We start from the raw sequence: 20,595 nt of genomic DNA, 5'->3' as shown, positions 1-20,595 counted from the left end.
GCGTAGCAGCTGGAGCAACAACTTTTTAGAAGAACATCACTCGGATGCATTTAAATAAATCTCATCAAGCAAAGCACTTTGCCTCTCAGTAGGCCCGAACAGATAAACACGGTGATCATTCATGTGGGCATACCAGCAAAAACAGAAGCCTTTACTTTCAATGTCAATTCTTATCAGTACTGAAGCACACAAATTTGTAACTCAAGATCCTTCAAAAATCAGGCTAAGTGAACAGCATCTATTCTTTGGCAATGCATAATGTCTATCATTGCAAATTAACACTGAGTGTCTCAAAATAAAATACATTTCCATGTGATAAGCAAACATTAACAATTCTCCAGAACATCCCATGTGTCCCCCTTGCTTTATTTTTGATACCGAGTCAGGCTACGGGAGCAATCTCGCTGTACGAGGCAGAGCAGCTGCATGATACGATTTACCTGTAATAAAGTTTCTGAGCTAAAAGTAATCAAATCTTTATGATGCTGGGGGGCATGAGCTGATCACTAAAAATGTCAGGATACCATCTCTTACCCATATATAGCATTTAACAACTGGCAAGGTGAACTATATTAGGTTTCTCTGCCTTCCTCTAGTAACAGCAATAGCTAGCATTTCTGGACTTGAAGGGCCAATGATCTAATTCAGTAGTCAAGTCCTGTGTTGTGAAGTGTACCATTAAACACAGCAGTAAAAATGGTACTAATTGATGTTGGAAGTTTCTTTCCTGAACTAACCAGATAAATCATTAAGATGTACTCTCTTTCTGATGATCTAATTTGATTTCCGTATTTTTGACTTAATATTTTATAATTAGTGTAAAATTATATATACATATATATACCATTAAATACTACACAGATATTTATCTATACACCTGTCTTTAAGACCTAGTCTTGCAAAGCACTGAACATCCACAGACATTTTTAAATCCACAGAAATTACGGGTCTCAGCATTTCACAGTAGCTTCTAGCATCTAGCCAGACTGATCCTGTAGATGCAAAGGATGTTTAGTAAGCATCAGGAAAGGGCAGATAATATCAAATACAAAAGCTAAGTCTGCAAATGCTGACCATTTACTCCTGCTTTCCCTTTTGATGGTGCTAGTCAAAAAACATTTAGTTTTGCTCTGTGGTGGTCAATTATACAGAACCTTACGTAAGTTATTTCCACATATCCTTTTGCCAGAGTTCCAGTTAACTGGTGAGAACACAAACGAAAGTTTCTCTCATCTGTGGCACACCAAATAAGCTCAGCAGGAAGAACAAGGCCAGAGAAATTCGTATATTCTGTATTCTAACATTGCACTTTTTTGTTTTCAGCTCTTCTATTTTCCTTTTCCTTTCTCTCAATTAAGTAAATCACCTTTTCTTTGTAATGATTACGCTTGTAAGGCAAATCTAAATATCCTGAAAGTGCTTTCCAAACACGAGGAGAGCACAGTCTCTGCTTAAGACACAATTGTACTGTGTAGAGACAATTGGAGATGAAAGATTTGGGAAGAAGAACAATTTTCAAGAATCTCTCTGCCACTTTTCTGGAGAAATGAACTGATTTGTCCCAGAGGCAGCATACCTATCTGGGAAGGATGGATTTCAAAATCTCCTTTGTCTTTCAGCTGAATTCCTTTCAGCTCTATCATCTGTTTTTTTACATGTGACTTTGATGCAATGGCCTTTTTCTCTTCTGTTTTCTTAGCAGCACTACTGGATTCCCCTGAACAGGTACCCTGAACAGGCAACAGCTTCATCTGTCTACAGAGCTGGTCAATTTTGATTCAAACAGTAGGCTTTTAGAGCAATTATGCAGCCAAAGATGAGCTCCAGACAAATAGAAAAGCGTTAATATGTTGAAACTCTACTTCAACTCTATTGTCAGGGCTGAGAACGAAGTTGTGTAACTAGCAGGAAATATTCTGGAAAATTATGTATTGCCTCTTCAGAAGGTTGACTTTTAAGCACTTCTCACCTGTGCTAAACCTCCAATCTCTTTGACACAGACGTACAGCCTGAACAGGTCCAAGGGCTTCTTGCCCACAGCTGGCAGACTGGCCACAGGTGTGCCCCTCTCCTCCATGAATGTGAGGTACCGGTCTACCCACATCTTGCGCTCTGGTTCGTTTCCTAGTTCATAGACTTTTGTGATCTTCTCTCCAGTTGTGGTAGAGGAACTTGATTTCTGAATTGCAAAAAGAAAAAAAAAGTTGGGGGAAGGGTGGGAGGGGGAGGGAAAAGAAAGTAAGAAACTCACAACATTGAAAAAGAGAAGATGTCAAACAAACTAAAGCTATCACACAACAGTCAGGAATGAAGGCTACTAGTTCAGGCACAAACAGTACATTCTGTCCATATACTGAAAATTCAGCTTTTTAATTAAAAGGGCCCAAACTCCCCATTTTCATGTTTCTTTCACTGATCTGAACTTTGGATCCCAGAAGGCAAGTTTCTGATGTTGCCTCATTTCATTTTAATAACAGGTAGTTCTCACATAGTCCTTCACGTCCACTTATCTTAAAGTGCTTTGCAAGCAGTGATTTGGGCAAAATAAAACAAACTTGTCCCACTCAACTCATCTTAATCCTAAAAACGAATGAAATGAACACTCTGCCTTTCTACCCAAAGAGTGGCTAGAAAACCTAAAAGTCTTCCACCAGAACAGGAAATGCAGAAGAATATCCTAAAGCATGAATTATGGCAATCTAGTACACTAGGGATTGTACTTGATTTAGAGTCATAAATGGCAATGCTTTACTGTCTGTTCATACCACTGCTGGTCAACAGAAAGAAGATGAATGCCTACAGTACAAGGAGATTGGTGGCAAAACTCGTTGTGAATTGTGAATTAGCTGCCTGAGCCAGTAATGCTCATGAGTGGCTACTACTCTCCACTCTTGAATGAGGACAGAAGATGGTCATTTCATATGACCTGCCTAGAGAAGAAGAGTGTGTATATGACCTGGGGAAAAGCAGGATTCAGAGCAATCAGAGATGAGCCACAGGAAAACTGAAAGAGGTGGAAAGAGCAGAATACTTTCATATGTGGCAGAAGTGCAGGAGTGAAGCCCTTCTGCTGCTGCTGTTCTGGCTTTACAGCTAACAAAAGCTCATGCTATCCTGATGTCCTTTTCTTCTCAATCTAGAGATGGCAGAAAGCACTGAGGCTGCCACAGGGGCTGGAACACAGATCTTCTCACCATATCTTCTTTTTCCATCTGCGAGCTGGGCTTTGTGCCACACGTGGATGGACCAGGCACTGAGGTGCCTCTGGTCAGACGATGGAGAGGGGCTGTTGGTACTGCAGGAAGACCCTCCTGCTCGCACAGGGTGAAGAGATCTGCTCAGCACTGCGAGATGGAGTGGCTCAGAATTAAACACAAGAGAGAAAGATTGATATGAAGCTTTGGGAAAGGAGCCAAACACATGAAGGGAAACATACGCTTTCTATCTATGTAGCAAAATCCTAATCTTGGTTGTTGATTGCAGTAGACACTTCAAAATCATCTAGTCAATCACTCTTTCCCTTCTTTGCCTTCCCTTACTTTGAACAGGAGACAGTAGTACTCTGAAGTAATCAGTACCTTATTTCTAGTCGAACACTTCTAAACGAGACCCTGGACGTACCTCACGGGTGCTACAGAGCCACCCACTTGTCCTCGTCCCCACACAGCGCTGGTGAGGGCTGGCGCTCCACACCATGAAAGATGTGGTGTGGCAGCATCCAACTGCCAAGGACTCTAAAAGCACTGCCACCATTCATCTTGCACATTAGCCTGGAAAATATGACAGGCTCTGTATCTCTCTCCAGCTGAAACTTGGCAATACTGGAGGGGAGCCAGGAGAAAGGGAACACGAAGCCAGGAGGGGGTGACCCAGCAGTTCCATGAGCCATTGCTGTTCTTTCCAGTGAATGGATATTCCTTTTAACTAAATAAATAGCCTCCTGTAAGGTTTTCTGCCTCCTTTGCAGTAGTCCTTCCTACAGAGAGACACTACTACCTTCTTCACTTAGAAACAAGACACACTCCTGAATCAGATTCAGTTGTGTTACAGATCCTGTGATGCCAGCGTCGAGGCTGAACTCTAAGAGGCTGGCAGGAAAGTTTTCTGACATGAGTCCTGCAGATTTTGATTATGCAATGGAAACACAAACTGACTCTGTAATGGCAAACATTTTACTCAAAGCATCACTTGCCATGTATTTGGGTGTTTCAGTAAATCAGTATAACTCTTTTCAACAAATATACTTTGTCAAGGATTTATTTGGTGGTGGGTGGGAAGTGGGCAGTAGGCAAGTCCTATTGCTACTAATTTGATTTCGTAATGAAAACACGATCACAGACTTGAACAGCAGAATAAACTAATGCTACTCCTCTACCAACTGCAGCAATAACAAAGTTACTCTACTGTTCATCAGCACTAGCATTAATTTTAATCTTACACCTAAGATGCTAGAGAACTCCTATACAAGTCAAGGTGGGAAATTCCAGCTTTTACCCAGCAAATTTTGTATGGCCTTTTATTTTAACATACAAGGCAACAAAGAAGTTTCTATTTCACTTTTATGGTAGTTCACTATTAAGAATGTTCAGGTTTCCCAGTTTTACATTTTATTTTTCTATGCACTAAGATTCTCTCTTTCAAATCAGATTCAGAGCAGAATGGAGACCAGTTAAGAATTTTTCATTCTGGGTTCTTCCACTGTATGTCTCAAATAATGTTGCTTTTCAGCAATGTGGCAGCAGGCTCTAAAATGACAGTATAATCTGAAAACTTTTCACAGCTTACAGAAGGTAAGAAGTGTTTCTTACTGTGTGAGCTTTCAGGTTGTCAGGCTTTGTAAAATGGGTGCAATTTTCTTCTAAAATGAAATGTTAACTTTAGAAGAATGCACTGGAGGGAAAAATGCTATTCCTCAAGAGTAAAGATCTTTTTCTCTTCTCTATTTTTTATAAATGTAAACATATAAAAATGACAGATGTGTGCAAGCTAGTCTACACACAAACAAACTCTGGATCCACATGGGCACATTCAGCTGGAAGACTAAATTTGCCTATAGGTCATTGTTAACCCCTGGAAAATAGGGGGTTATTACAAGATGATACCATTAACTGATTGTTAGCTCAAGTGAGGGCATAGCAGGCAATGCTGGAAGAACACAGATCATGAACATTTATTTTGTAAAGTTTGTTGATTATTTGGGTGATAAAAGAATGCTGGTGCAATCCGGTAGCATACACCTGCACTGACTTGGTGGTATCCTGTTCTGCCCTCAGTTCCCAGTCATTCTACAGATATGGCTGGCTATGTTTAAATGGGTGATTAAAACCACCCCCAACAAAGAATGTGGATACCAAAGCCAATTCCTCTATTAAATTTCCCTCAGCTCATACTTTATTTTCAATACCTATCCCCTACTGAAGTTGTATAGCTCTAATACAGACCCTTGCATGCTGAGGCTACACAATCCTTGTGTTGGAGTGACCCTGCATAGTGCAGACCCACTTTCAAATTATCTGCTAAAGGATTTGAAGATTCTCAGACTGTCAGGGATGAACGCTACATGTAAAATTAGCAGAGCAGAAATGTCCTTTTACCTATACACTTTAAGAGCCCTCACAACATAACACAAAACAGTTCCTTCTTTACATTTTGTTATGGCTCAGTTCCATTCAGAACTGCTGAAAGTGAGGATCCGCTTGGTAGGATCACAGGGACGTTGTGAGTCCATTCACCTTTGCTTTTATCCTCTGCTGGAATGGAGAAGTTGTAGCCCAAGAAGCAGCTCTGGGATTTAACGAACAAATTTGGCCTGTTTTCAAGTGTAACAAAACGCCTGCAATCAATCTTCCAGTCTATGTCAGGCTGCTGTTGGAAGTCGAAGTTATCCAATACACTGGCCTTCATAGGTAAGAAGAGATCAGCTAATTTACAGCACTCGTTTCTCCATCATTCCAAAGCACTGTATTTATCCCTACCAAGAACCTAGCTGAAGCTAAAGATGTAGCAGCACTTGAAGGGAAGGGCATTCAGAAGAGAAGCTTTTACACTGAAACCACAACATTTCTCCGTTCACTTTTCCCAGCACTGTACTCTGCCATATTTGTGAGGGAAGAAAACTCTGCATATCTTCACAGTGGCTCTAGGATACGTTGTGCAGTTTTTACAGTGAGCTCAGGAATGCATTGCAGAAGGACTTGATGGGTCAGACAGCCTATGCAATAGCTCTCTTGCTTTCCTCCAGAAAACCTACCTAAAAACGCCACTACAAAGAAAACGAATCCCGTTTTTGGTACTACCCTCTTAGAAACACTGTTAAGAATGAGACTTTGTGGGAACAAGTAACACCAGCTGCCTTCTGAGACCCAAAGTTGCTGCCAAATAAACATCAAAACATCAAGGTGGTGCATTTCATGCCACGCTGCCCCTCTGCTCAGGGCATTCACATCTGGCTTTTGGATGGGTAGACCTTTGTTACTCCAATTGGCCTTCCTCTGTTTTTAAGACATATTCTGTAACATATCACTTTGTGAAAACTGAATTGTTATCAAAGAATTGTTGCTATTTTAAGTGAACATCAACATTGGAAAAAAAAAACACACTTTATATTTCTCAAAAAATATTGCAGTATTTTTCTACAGAGAAACTATTATCATTATTATTTTTAGCAGAAAGAAAATAATAGAACAACATACATTTTCCTATTAAAAAACGCAAAAAGCAAAAATGGCCAAGTAGACATTTGCTTCCCATAGGCCATATAGTCTTATGTCAACATTCTCTTTTCTATATATGTCTATATATGCACATAGATTGCTCTATGTACATATATATATATATATGACATTTATTTTTTTAGTTCCATGCATATCTCTCAGGTTTTTCTTGTACGAGAATGACTAAACATTATTCACCTAAAAATAGTTTTCTAAGAACATACACACACCAGTTTTATTCTACCCACAATCTGGGTTATTTCTAAATAATTGAAAGAAGCAAATCAGAAACAATTTTGTTTTAGATCATATCCTGAGAACCTAATACATGTATTTCCACATACACAATTCAAAATATAAAATGTTTTGAAAATATACATGGCAGCTTTTTTGTGGTGCGAAGTCTACAATTCAAACTTTCACGTATCTTTTTTTTCCCCCCATTTCCTCCCTTCCCTCCTCCCGGCCCCAAATAACACTAGCAAAGACAAATGCAGCAACCAGAGTGAAGACAGTTGTGTGAAGGAGTTTGGGCCCAGGAACAGAAATGGATTTGTCCTTAACAACACAGTCCGCATGCTTGGAAGCTGATGCATTAACAGGATGTTTTCTTCACAACAACTGCTGTATTACCAGACAGCACACTTGCATGATGCACGCAATTTTACTCTTTCTTATTTCAAAGTACCGTTGGGACAAATTTTGCCCTTGGATAAGCATGCTCAGGCCCCACTGAAGCCAGGCAGTGGAACTTACAGTCATGTGTCCGAGAGCAGAATTTGTACCCAGTGTTATAAAGAAAGAAAACTGTTTAGTGGATAAATAATGAAGAAAAGGAATTTATAAAACAAACAAGCAAGCATTAAAATATAATTAATTACAAAAAAATAAACAAAAACCAAAAAAACCAGAGCCACTTACAGGGCTTGATGGAGTCTTTGGCCAGCCTGGGCTGCTAATGCTATCACTTTCATCTCCATGAAATGAGGAGATGCTAGCAGAGCTTGGGGACATTGGGGAAGGGACTGGCAGGTTGCCTGGGGTTGGGGGCTGAGAAATACCCTGAGAGCTGTAGCTATCCTGTGGTAGAGGAATAAAAAAAAAATAATATGACAAAGGCAGGGCAAACTTTATTAAAAACAAAAAAAAATACATCCAGTTTAACAGACTGACCAATTTTTTATATATAAAATATATATAAACAGAGAGACACATACAGAAAACACACACATATATAAATATATTTATATATATATATAAAGTATTAAAACAACATTCTTAATTAGTATAATTTGGAAAGTTTGCTGGATGCTTGGCTAAAGTCACTAAGCCACCATGCTTATTTCAAGCTCACATGGAATGCTAAGCATGGGTTTCCCCTTATGAAAGAAAGAAAAAAAACACAAGCTGTTCACCTTATTTTATCAAATAAGGCAGGAAAGCAAAATATTAAAGTATGTTGCTGCTGCTGAGGCGGCCAAAACAGGAAGCTATAACTGAAGGCAGAGAAAAATGGCTGCAAGGATTAAAACCAGGCAAGACCCTTCTTCCCCACCCACCTGGCACAGCCGAATCCCCACGCAACTTTTGGCTTGGGATGCTTTGCCCCCGCAAGTTAAAATGCCGTAAGAACTAGTAACTTTCAGATCCACACAATGAAGTGAAAAAAAAAAAAAAGAAATAATAAAAAAAAAAAGAAACAAACAAAGAGATTGCACGTGAATGGAAAGGCATGCAGGAGAGAACAGAAGTGGGTAGGCCAAAACCAGAAGATGGAGACAACACAGCAGACTCCTGCGGGCTGAACCAACACCACGTGCGGAGGTGGTAAATACCTTTGACTTGCTCTCGGGTTGAGGGGCTCCTTCTTCTTTGCCATCTGCTTTGAGAGGAAGGGGTAGTTTGGACTCACCGGGTGTCATCATATCTGCAAGACCCATAGGTGCTAATCGAAAACAGGAGAAACAGTTAAGCATGACTGTGCTTGGCTCGGTAGGAAAAAAACACTTCCTGCTGCCAGCCTGTGGCCACACGTGAAGCAGAGGTTATCCCACCTCCGTCCTCTTATCCTAGCATCCGGAAACCTGCACACCTCTTCAGTGGGAGTGAGGAAATAAAAGGAAAGCGAGGAAATAAAAGAAAAAAGAACAAAGGGAGAATGCAAGCACCACACAACAACGATAAAAAACACTTTACGGAGGAAAATTTGTTTCTCATGGTGCTGCTGGTCTGCAGCTACCCAAAGACATTTTACCAGTACAGTTTACCAGACCAGCAGACTACCTCAGTTACTCCTGCACTTTCCCTTTAGCAATAGACTAACGGAGACGAAAATGACGTAGATTTTACTTTCAATTTTGAATCCGAGAAAAAGGCTGGACTTCCCAATTGCGCTTCTGCATTAAGACTGGCGTCCAGCAGGTAATTGCTGCCCCGACTATCTTCAGGACGAGTTGCTCAGCCTTGTGAGCTTTAACTACAGAATTACAAGCTGCAAACTCTGCTCTGAGAAACAGCAGTCAACTTTCCCCCTCCTGCCAAAATGAGGTGGGACTATAATGAACGCACAAATGTCTTTCCCTGATAATGGCACGCAGTTGCTTCCCAGGGGTGTGAGGAGTTTAAGTTTTTTTTTATATATATATTTGAAGATGCGAGTGCTAAGTATAGTATTATTGCTGCAGAGCTGCTGGGTTCCTGGATTTCTAGAAAGATGGAAGAAGAAACATTCAGATAAATACAGAGAAAATACTGGGCAGAGCAGATGCTAGGAGGTGCCATGACACTGAATCAATGCAAATAACCAAAGAACAACAGCAAGACACCAGGCGATTCTTTTCCTGCAGAAAACCATGTGCACAGCATTTATGAAAGGCTGGATTATCTTCCCTCCCTCTCCCTCTTTTTTTCTCCCCCTCATGTCCTGCTTTCAAAGAAGGATCTGAGATAAGAAAAACATAGGCTAGGATAACCTATAAAGAAAGGAAAAAGGAAAAAATACATATCCCAAGCTCACAAATTTTAAGAATCAGCAAAGCATCGTTGCTTAAAAAAAATAAAAAAGGGGAAAAAAATAAGAATGTGATCATTACCAGACCTAGTGTGCCTCTGCAAAATGACAATGCTGGCTCACACTAGGCAGCAGGCACACTGCGTAGCAAGCCAAAGAGAGGAGGGGGAAAAGAAGCTTTAAAAATGCTTCACAGATTGCCCACTACAAAATGATTATTGCACATATTCATGTATTACTATGTTTTAGAAAATAATTAGTTTTAATTACAGCAGTGAGAGCATGAGCAGGACTCTGGCGAATACGCTGGCAAGCTTTGCAGTGCTAATTTGCTAATATCTTTAGCATCACTGCAGGTTGAGACTATGGGTCTGCCAAAAAAACCTACCCAGCCATGTGCCATGTGAGTTTACAACTGTATGCTCAATATTCAGCTTTGAACTGCTGGTGTTTTTCATGGGCACATTTTCTTGTTTTTTCAAAGCACATTTGTAGCCCAATCAAGCCCTTAAAGTCATCACAACACATAAATCATAATTGAGCTTAAAAAAAAAAATTTACTTGCAATACTTAAGACTTCAAGAATTGAACAAAAAGCCTTTTTCAAGTGATGCAGCTGCAGAGAAAATCTATTGGGATCAGCTAAAAATGCTGTTATTTTTATGTATGTGTGTGAAACCTCAACAAAACAGCCAAGCAATATTATACTGGGAAGCCAGCATCCACTACGCATGTGATTTGTATGCATTTTGCCCTTACACTGTTTGGAGAGTTGGGGCAGCTTGTGACCATTATGGAGTGAAGAATGGCAGCCTAACACATTTTAGTTTTGAATTCTTCAGTTTTAAAAAAAGTTACTTTTCTTTCAGAGATTTTTTTTTTAAATGTACATAGCAAAATGGTCAAATGTATGCCACAGTCTGGTTTCAAACTGGGATGCAAAACTGTTATACAAAATCCATTTTAACACATATCATGCTGTGAAAGTGCTAAAAAGACATCTTAGTTTTAGTTAAAAGCAAGCCAAAAATGACCCTTCTCCTCTCAAGCTATTTTGGAGAGGTCAAACAAAGTAAAGTTAACGACACTTCTTCACCAGCGTTCTGCATGGCTAAATCCTCTGTTGATCTCTCACTGTTATCTAGGTTGGCACATTGTATTTCTATTGTGAAAGAATAGCATAATTCTGCCCATTCCTGGTAGTCCTGTTTCCATCAGAGCTCCTTTATAAAATCTCTTCCAGCGAGGTTTCAATTAACATCTCATGTAAAGGGCAAGGGACTCTGGTCTGCAATGAACCACATATTCTGACTATATTATTCAGGTTTGGGAATGTAAAAACACCAGTTCATTTTGTGTACTGCGTATTTCTTGTTTTGTGGTATTTGCATATATAATTTCGTCTCTATCAGGAGTTGGAGACTATTATGAAGAAATTAATATGGCTTCACAAATCTGTTCCACTTTCTGTTCTAAATTATTTTCTTCATCTACATCACTTTCTATTCTAAAGAGGAGAACTGCAAGGGTTTTACTAGCAAACTGTAAGGTCTCCCTATAGCTTTTACCTAACATGTTTCCACAGCTACTTTTCCATCCACTGTTGAAATGCTGTTTCATAACTTCTTGCAAACGTATTCTCCAGTGATTTGCAAACAGACACTCCTTCACTTTTTAGCAAAGCAGTACAGCAAGAACATTGTTTTGACCCTTTCTGAGCAGTGAAATACTGTTATTGTCACAAAAGTGCTAAATTAAGACATGCTCTCTTTCTACATAGGTACTAATAATTCTGTGTGTGAAGTACAGACCGAAAGATAAAACATTCTAGAGAAGAGGATAACAGGGAAATTTTGACTTAAAAAGTGCTGTAGCATACTGTGAATAGGTCTCAAGTACTAGCCTCTGGCTTATTAGAAGAATTTAAGAGCTAGAATGGTTTCAAAAAGCAAGTATGGGTCAAGGTCCTGAATTAACTATTCCACGCTGAATTTAATGTACTCAAAGGCATATATTGACAAGAGTGAAACTGCAGCAAAGTATTCTTTTTTGCTAAAGGCTGCACTATCAGTCCCAGAAGATGATGAAATACTGTAAGAGCAGCAATACACAAACATTGTTTTTCTCTTTATTGCTAGTGCAATAACAAATCACGCTCTACAAAACAGAATATTACATCCTTTGTAAGACATTTCTCCCTCCCTCCTGCCCCTAGCACTCTCCCTCCAAAAAAAAAAACAACAAAAAAAAAGAAACAAAGAAAAAGCAGAGAATTTATGACTCATATGGAGCTGGCAAAAGAATCCCCACTGCTTTTATACCCCAAAAAAACAACACAACAGAGCAGGGACAACAGCAGAACAGCATTGCCTAACATCCTGCCATAACTGACCATTTCCCTGTGGGTAGAAGCACAGCCGAGGATGCTCGGGCTCCTTGTTGTGAAATGGGTGTGCAGGCAGCCAAGGATGTCAGCACCACCCCTCCTTTCTGCCTACCAACCCTCTGGACTGTGGGATGACAAGTGCATGAGTTTTGGGATGTGGGTACGTGTACTGTAAGAGCTGGCTTGGCTTACAGTTACACGGTGACCACCAAATTATGGTCATTGCCTGTATGGGCTACAGGTGATGCGATATTTAACCTGCTACCAACTACTGGTGTCCTCTGAAAACTGTGTTTAAATGTACATTATAGAATAGCTCACATGGAGGTACGTGTCAGGGGAAAAAAAAAGGAAAATAAATGGAGTTCTTCATTCTTCTGAAAAATTAAAACCAACCAAGCCGCAAAACAGAGAAAAACAATTTAGATTTCTAAAAAATGCTTCACATTTATAAATATAATTGCTGTTTCTATCAGGGGTTCAGCCAAATAAACACAAAGTCAAAAATACATTTTATATAAAAATGTAAACGTTGTATCTGTTTTTAAGAGTGTCCTTTTAATTCCTTTACTTTTTTTAGAGCTTCACGTTGTAAGTATTCCAATGTTCAAAATTTACTGGGAATAACAAAACCCAGAAAAATGAAAGGTTTGGGTAGAACAGAGGTATGGCCAGTATGAATGCTCCAAAAGAGGTTTTGGATGCCACTCTGTGCGAGTACAATATTGAAATCTATGAGATACAAACTCCATATTACTTCTTTTTAAAGCTAATTTTCGCAAGAATTACCAAGGTTAGCAGCATGAACTTGTTATTTCATTGATGTTGGTTTTGTAAGTTTCCTTTTATTATATTTTTATTATATTTTTAAAGCCCAAATTTAAAAAAACGGAGGGGAAAAATATATAAATTATGTATGCGAATGTGAACCCCTGTATAACAAGAGGACAGTGGAGTTTATACCATTTCTCTGTATGGCAGCTAGTTCCATAATTGTGGGAGGATTCTGGCACTTGTTCTTGAAGCTTTTGGTATTGTTATGGATGGGATACTCTATCAGAAGGATCCGTCTGCTTTAATCTCATAATTTCTGTGTTCCTAAACTGCTCTACATCATCTAAAGCTGGTGATGTGTTCTTTGATCCACAGTCACTGCTGAAATACCTGGATGTTAAACTGCACCACGCTATTCCTTTTGATAATGATATTAATTAAATAATAATAATAATAATAAAATAAGGTCAACTGGTAATGAGGAGTTATAAATACTAATAAAAACAGGTGGCAAAAAGTGTTATACTCAGCTGTACTGAAGCTCTACAACCACGTAAATTCCAAACAGCATCTGCAATCTTCCTGTGTTTTACAGAGCAAAACCTAAAATTGACTGCATTTGATTACAACAAATAAACCAAAACCTACCTTCCATCCCCAAAACAGGCAACGTAATTGCACTCTCAAACCCCAGAAAACCAAGAAATGAACTTCTCCGTGTTGCTTACCTTATTTTTTCACTGGCCTGTTACTGAAACAACAGTTGTTCATGCTCAGTGCATGTCAGAAAGGTAACCCTCTCACTTGACTCCACCAGCAGCTACTGAGTTGCTTTTTTTGGCCCTACACACTGACTGAACCCTGTTTTTCCTGGCTGTTGTAGCTTTAAACTAGTGGGAAAAAGAGCCAGATAGCGGCGTTGGTCTTTGTGTCACAGATAATGCTGCTTTCGGCCTGTAAGCAGGCACCATCTGCATGTTCTCCATCTCATCAAATGCAGTGCATGGGCAAGAGCGGAGCCTGCAGTGCTCCCCTGGCTCAAGACAATATCATTTTAAGTCCTGTATTGACACTTGTCTTAAGCTCAGCCCTTCATTTCTTTGACCCAAGCAGAATGACGTGTCAGCATATGGGCAATGGCAGCGTTCCCACTGCATGTGCCCCCAGCAGTGTATCCACGCCTCATTTTCTCTTTTTTCCCCTCTGCACCGCCACGCTCCGTGCTGTTGGAGGCCAGCCGTGTAAAGCAATAGAGTGCAATCTAGATGCGTGTCTGCTCACACACAGAGGAGAGGAGGTGCACTGAACTCCTCCGGTTCATCTCATACTTACTTTCTATTGGGTAATCTTTGAATTAATAAAACTGGAACAAAAGAAAACCTCACAAATGCACTGGCAGAAAAAAAAACCCTGATAAATGTTTAAATTATTAAAAATCCAATATTTCAGAATGCATAACACAATAAAAAGAGTATGACTACCCCATACAAAAGACTGCTAGGATAAATGGCCTTGCATTGAACAGATTTCCACTGTATGAAATAACGAATGGCTGAATTATCTGAACAAAAAAACCTCTGTGAATCTTCCTTTAAACTGGTTATTCCTTAGGAATACATAAATCTTCTTAGGCAAGGCACTCTGCCATCTGTTTGCTGTTGGTTATTTTTGCAGCTCTGGGGGCCAAAGGAAAAGGGGGAAAAATTACTTCTGCTAATAGCAAAACAGAATTTATAGCACAGTTTCAATGCTCAGAAGTAATTTTATTTCAGCAAGCCAGACAAAACACATAACTACACAAACAAAACATAATATTACCTGGGACAGCTCTGGTGGGGGAAAAGCAAGCTATTATCTAATGGTCTTTTCAATAGCTTTTCCCTCTTCATCCAGACAGTACAAGTGTGCTGTCTGGACTAACCAATGGCTTTCAAGCAAGACTGAAAAAAGCCCTTTTGGTCTTTTATTTTTTTTACTTTTTTTAAGATTAAAAAAAAAAAAAAAAAGCTTGCTGATTAACAGCTTCTATACAGTTTCTTTTGCTAACAAAGATGTAACATCATATTCTCGAAAAAGTAAGACACCCTCAAGTATCTTGGGAGCTCCTAAACACAGGAAAGAAGCCCTCTGGACATACTAGACACTACAATTTCACATGGGCCATTTTCTGCCTAAGAAACAGAGGCATATGAAATTGAGAGGAAGGAAAGGCAGGGAAGGAGGCAAAGGATGAAGGAATGGAACAGGCTACATGGTGCAGAGAGGAAGATACTGAAACACAGGCTCTTGGTAATACGCAACTTAAGCAACAAGGTATCTGTAAAGAAATAAACTAAGTAGAAGCACATACAACTAAGAAATCAAATCACCTTAGCATAGCTCTTCAGCTTTCAAAAATACTTTAAAAAACTAATTTTCAAAAAAGGCTAATGTAATCAGTAAAGCATGCACCGAAACTCCACGACTGGAAGATCCACCTTAGGGTTACTGAAACTCCATCCGAACCCTCCCTCATCAAAGAATTGGTCTTTACTGAAGTATGATCTCAATAGGAGATAATTGTTAGGACGTGAAGCTGAATAAGGACAATGAAGCGTATTTGCACAGCAGTATATTCACCTGTCTTCGAAGATGCACACAAATCTGTAAATAATTCTGAATTCACAAGTCACAATATGAAAGATAAATCCAACATCTACGTTAAATATGCTTTGTTTGCAGAAGGAAACTATGATTAAATTTCATATACTGATATTTAAATAAGTAAGTGAAGAAATTCTATAGATGGTTATATGAATTTTGGAAACAGAAAATAAGGCCTATATTTTCAGAACAGAGCAATTATTTTAAGTGCCCAACTTACAGCATCTTCAAGTCAGAGCAGGTGCACATCTCTGTTTTTAAAAAACAGCACCACATTAAATAACTCAAATTGCAATCTTAGGAAGCAAGACACTGAAAAGCAACAGCAGCCTCTTCAGAGATGAGGCTTTTCTCCTTCCCCCTCTTGCAGACACACACACACAAATACACATAATACTTGCTAGTCAACACCTACGTCAAACTGGGTCCGAGTGTTGCTATAACTTTCAAAACATTGTACTCATCTACATGCTGTGCGAAAGGACTTCATGAAAAATGCATGAGTTACTGTACAAAAAAACGCAAATACCTTAGCCTAGTTTCCAATCACTCCAAACTACCCCGGTAGGGGCGAATCGAATGAAGAAGGCTATCCTCTGCCATCAGCTCAGGGCTGGTACCTTTAAACAAGTTTTTGGAGGAAGGCCACTCCTGAAACGCTACCCACCATTACCTGTGGAACTGTTCACCATGTTAGGTGCCATGCTGTATGGAGGAGCCTGCGGGTTCATCAAGCCAGAGCTGTTGTTCATCGGCTGCGTGTAGGGGGAGCTGGATCCCATAATACCGCTTTGATTCATGGCAGGAAAATTGCCTTGCCTACGAGAAGAAAAAGCACACACACACAGTCTCATTACGTACCTCATCGCTGAAGATACTGTGGTTTGTCACAGAATACATCTCCTATTGTTTGCAAATAGCTAAGGAGAAGGCACACAATTAGTTCATTTTACCTACATGGGGAGCTATTAGTCTTGAATTAGTCACTGTGTATCTGAGACAGAATTGGCCTGAACATAAATTTCAAGAAATGTATATGGTGTTTTTATATGTCACAACCTATCAGCACAAAAATACAGCTCATATTATTTACCCTAGACAGCAACGTGATCAGGAGTCAAAGTTAGAACCTAGGTTTGGTATATAAAAATTTCAGAGTGAATGAAAGTTTTGACCATTTAACAGAAATCCTTGCCTGCCATGGCTCAAAATGCAATGAAATGACCAGAAGAAAAATGGGTGCCATAGAATCTCTTTCAGATCTCTTTATCTGATGTTATCAAACACACCTTGTTTCCTGTAAACACTGCCAGTCTCAGGGTTCAAGAGAGAAAACCAACTGCATATGAAAAGTTATCTTGAGTGTAACTTCATGACCAGAAGTGGCATTCACAAAAGTCCCAATGAAATCATACAAATGTAAATTCCTGCTTCTCTTCTTCAAAACAGAGTTTTTTCTTAATAACACAACAGATGTTCCTGTTTCCGGTACTGATTTAGGGCCCAAAGTCATAGTCATTTAGCAAATGCCATTAAAATGACCACAGACCTGACTGCAGCACTGAATAAAATACCCATCTTGTCTGTGCTGTTCAGGTTCAACCTTCCAAAAAACTATGTACGTACAATGCACTGTTGAAGGAAGAAACCTTTCAAAACCAAAAAGTTAATCATGTATCGGTATGATGCTATCATAACAGAGCTTTAAGTTTGTCTGAAAAATGGAAGAAATTCTCCACATCTTCACATGTGAAGATTTCAGATGAAATATTTTTGAAGACTAAACCTTAGATACTTTTTAGAACTTCGGTAGCTAAGTACACCTGAAAATGATTTCGCAAACTGTTTAGAGAAACTGAGGTGCAAGAAAGAAAATAATCAAACCCAAGTAAGCAGAGTAATCCAATGCAATGCTTCACTCAACCTCAAAAATAGCCTTTTGCTCTTTTCATTCACAATACAATTACCTACCTTTTCTTGGTACCATTAAAGATGATATAGTTTTATGATACCTATATGAGTATGTAGTTATATGTATATATTTGTATGCATAAATAAAAAGACATGCACAAATATACTTACTTTTATATTCATAGCCTATATAGGAAAATACAAAATTCAGACCTCTTTCTTCAATGTACCCCTGTGAATTTATGGTGTTTTTCAAAGAAGTAAGATTAAAAAGGAAGCAACCCCACCCCCCTTCCCCTTCCATAGCTTTGGTACCTGTCTGCTTTTTTCACCCCCCAAAGAAAACCAGAACAATTTAATGTTATTAAATAATAGGCAGTGAAAGTTGTTGTAGGAAGACACAGTTTTGGTATAAATTCTGCTGTTCATTATTGTACAGTATTCAAACAAAATGGACAATCCCCCCCAAACCAACAACCCTGAATTACTTCAATGGCTTCTCGTCTTCCCCAAACTCAAGGCAGGTTCTTAACACAATTGGTAGAAATGGATTTTTTTTTTTCTTTAGGAGGTAGAGAAGGAAGACCATTAAAGCACTATTTGGCCTAATTTTTCTTGGCACATTGTGAATTTCTTCAAAGGAAAAGAGAATGTGTTATCTAAATAAAGCATCTTTTTCCAAGTCAGTTTTGTCCTTTGCTCTCTGAAGACAAACTTTTCTTCACTCTTGCAAAGAGGCAAAGGCTTTCTTTTGATATGAAGGAGACAACTGCCATACAATGTCATTTCCCTGATGAAGCTTGTAATGTGTAGTGGAGGGAAAAGATTTAAAATGCACAGTGGTGCAATGCTCCAAGGGAAAATTACAAAGGGAAAAGAGAAGAGGAGGACCATTTGGCAACAACTTTAAAAGATTTCAGTCATACAAGCAAGCTTTTCTTATGTAAATATTGTATCTTCCTATACCCCTCCCCCTTTTCTAGCTGAAAATTGTTGTATTTCAACCAATGCAGTGAACTGAAAAGTTCTTTCCATGCTGGATAAGTGAGCTCCTTCCCATTACTGGGAAAAGATATAAGCACAGATGAGGAAAGTGTGCAAGTGCATTTTTATGTTTTAAAAAAGAAATAATAGATTTTGAAAGGTTCTTTTATGGAGTGAGGATGGGATTCTGGAAAAGACAGAAGTCTCTCCAGGTATCTGTCTCTCCAGTGTCCTTCATTTGCTTTAAAAATACACAGGAGACTTGTACCTTGCAGGTAAGCTGAAATTGGTCTCGACCTACTAATATTTCAACGCTATTACTTCCTATAGCATGTATATCTTCTAAGCTGTGGGGCTGTTCATTGTCTCAAATTGAGGTACAACCTATTTCATGTTACCCACTATGGACATCAATCTCAATTGTAGCTCATGAAAGCACACTGCTGTACAACAGCTCTAAATCAAGAAGTAGGAAACTATTTCCAGTTTAGACAGAGTGGAAATTAAATAAAAGGAATATACTTGCTTTGGTCAGGACAGCAAGAAAACAACCAAAGTCTAAAAAAAATTGCTTCCGTACCCTGAAAGACCTGAATGGCAGAGCCTAATTCTGAAATTTCATCTGGCAAGGCAATGACTTTCCCTTTCATCCTCCCATGTAATGCCACACTTAGAAGGCAGACGGCTCTCAATCTCTAGAAAGGGCCCCCAGCAAGAGAAAAGACTCAGCACCATCCCTTGCTCAACTTCATTCTTCCCCCATTCCTTATCACAGCACTGACCAGGGCATGCATGAGCTAATTCAGCAACTTCGAAAGGCAACAACCTGTAAAAGTAAATATTAAATTATTCTGAGATCGGGTGCAGTGTGCAGTACAGAGTTCCTCCACATATTATTCTGCTCTATGATGGCCTGGAATGGAAAGTTTCTTTAGGGAGAAATAATCAGGTATTACTTCAGCCTTTAATTCTCACTCCACAGTGGGCCTCCTTTGAGTAAAGACTGCCAACTGTGACAAATTGTGCTGCATCAGTGCTATAATATGAAGTGGAGTCCATTAAGAACTGAGCTGAGATCACCAAACTCATTTTGATTAACCTCCAGGTCACTAAACACTTATAAATATGTTACACAGCAGCTGCTAAACATATTTATATATGCTTAAGGTCACAGCATCATCTGTTGGTTGTTGGAGTTAAGTCAAAAATCTTATGTTTCCTTCTGTGCTGCTTTTAGTAAAGGAATATCCAACACACTATTTAAGAAGTAGTTATCTCAAAGTATACTACCAGACCCTCTCCTACACCTCTCAATTCCCTCCCCCATTTTTCTGGAAGGCTAAACAAAAATGAAGTCTATTAAAAACTGTTTGCTGTACACGTAGTGACATCTAATGGCAAAAATTCAACTGACTGGCTATGAATTCTATAGCTGAACAAACCCCATTAAATATAGGACTTCACAGTATTTACCACATAAACGCCAATGGTTGGGTTGCTTAGGAATAACACAAGTGATAATTAGGAATAATAGGAAGAAATTAAGAAACAGTTATGTGAGCATAATAAGAAATGTCTTCATGGTGAGATGTGGCTATCCTCCAAGGGAGTGAACTAAACCCCAGTACTTGACCCTTTCGCACACAGAGAACACAACACATTAGAAGATGTAATGGTCAGAGAAATCCTGCATTATGTATGTGCTAGATGACCTGTCAGGTATTTTCCAGCTCTAACTTCTCTAATACTGTGATCCCAGATCACTTATTTTTCCCCATTTAGATGAAAAAGCAGCTGGCTAATACAAATTTAGGATTATGCTATCAGTTTAAACACCATACTTAAGCCTACACATTTCTTCTTTCTGCTCTACTGTTACAAGATGTCCATGTGTTCTGCAAATAGATGAGATTAAAAATGGGAAGGGGGTAGGATCTGCTTGCTACTCTGTTGTGAATTTACTAATTTACAGCACTTGCATAACATCAGAGCCAGTTGATACGCTCGAAGAAAGGGCTGCCACCCTGGGGGACCTAGAGAGGCTGGAGGAATGGGCTGACGGGAACCTTATGAAATTCAACGATGACAGGTACACCTCACAAGGAAGAGCCCCCTGCAGTGATGCTGGCCGGGGCTTGACGGGGGTGAGCAGCTTTGCTGAAAAGGCCCTGGGG

At 39.3% G+C, this 20,595-nt stretch overlaps 1 protein-coding gene across 5 annotated transcripts in view; it reads right to left on the bottom strand.

Annotated features, from left to right (window-relative positions):
* The window catches only part of ARID1B (AT-rich interaction domain 1B), a 321,991-nt gene that overhangs the window by 26,379 nt on the left and 275,017 nt on the right, over nucleotides 1-20,595 (bottom strand). For all 5 annotated transcript variants that reach the window (XM_082757126.1, XM_082757129.1, XM_082757128.1 and 2 more), the window contains 4 exons: nucleotides 16,200-16,345; nucleotides 8,549-8,658; nucleotides 7,635-7,793; nucleotides 1,970-2,179 (listed from right to left, as the gene is read on the bottom strand). In XM_082757126.1, coding sequence (XP_082613252.1) covers nucleotides 1,970-2,179; nucleotides 7,635-7,793; nucleotides 8,549-8,658; nucleotides 16,200-16,345 — 625 coding nt within the window. The remainder of the gene's footprint in view (nucleotides 1-1,969; nucleotides 2,180-7,634; nucleotides 7,794-8,548; nucleotides 8,659-16,199; nucleotides 16,346-20,595) is intronic.

Source organism: Aythya marila, assembly GCF_965140915.1.
Source record: "Aythya marila genome assembly, chromosome: 3".
In the NCBI taxonomy this organism is placed as follows: Eukaryota; Metazoa; Chordata; class Aves; order Anseriformes; family Anatidae; genus Aythya; species Aythya marila.
This window is presented reverse-complemented; position numbering and strand designations above follow the sequence as displayed.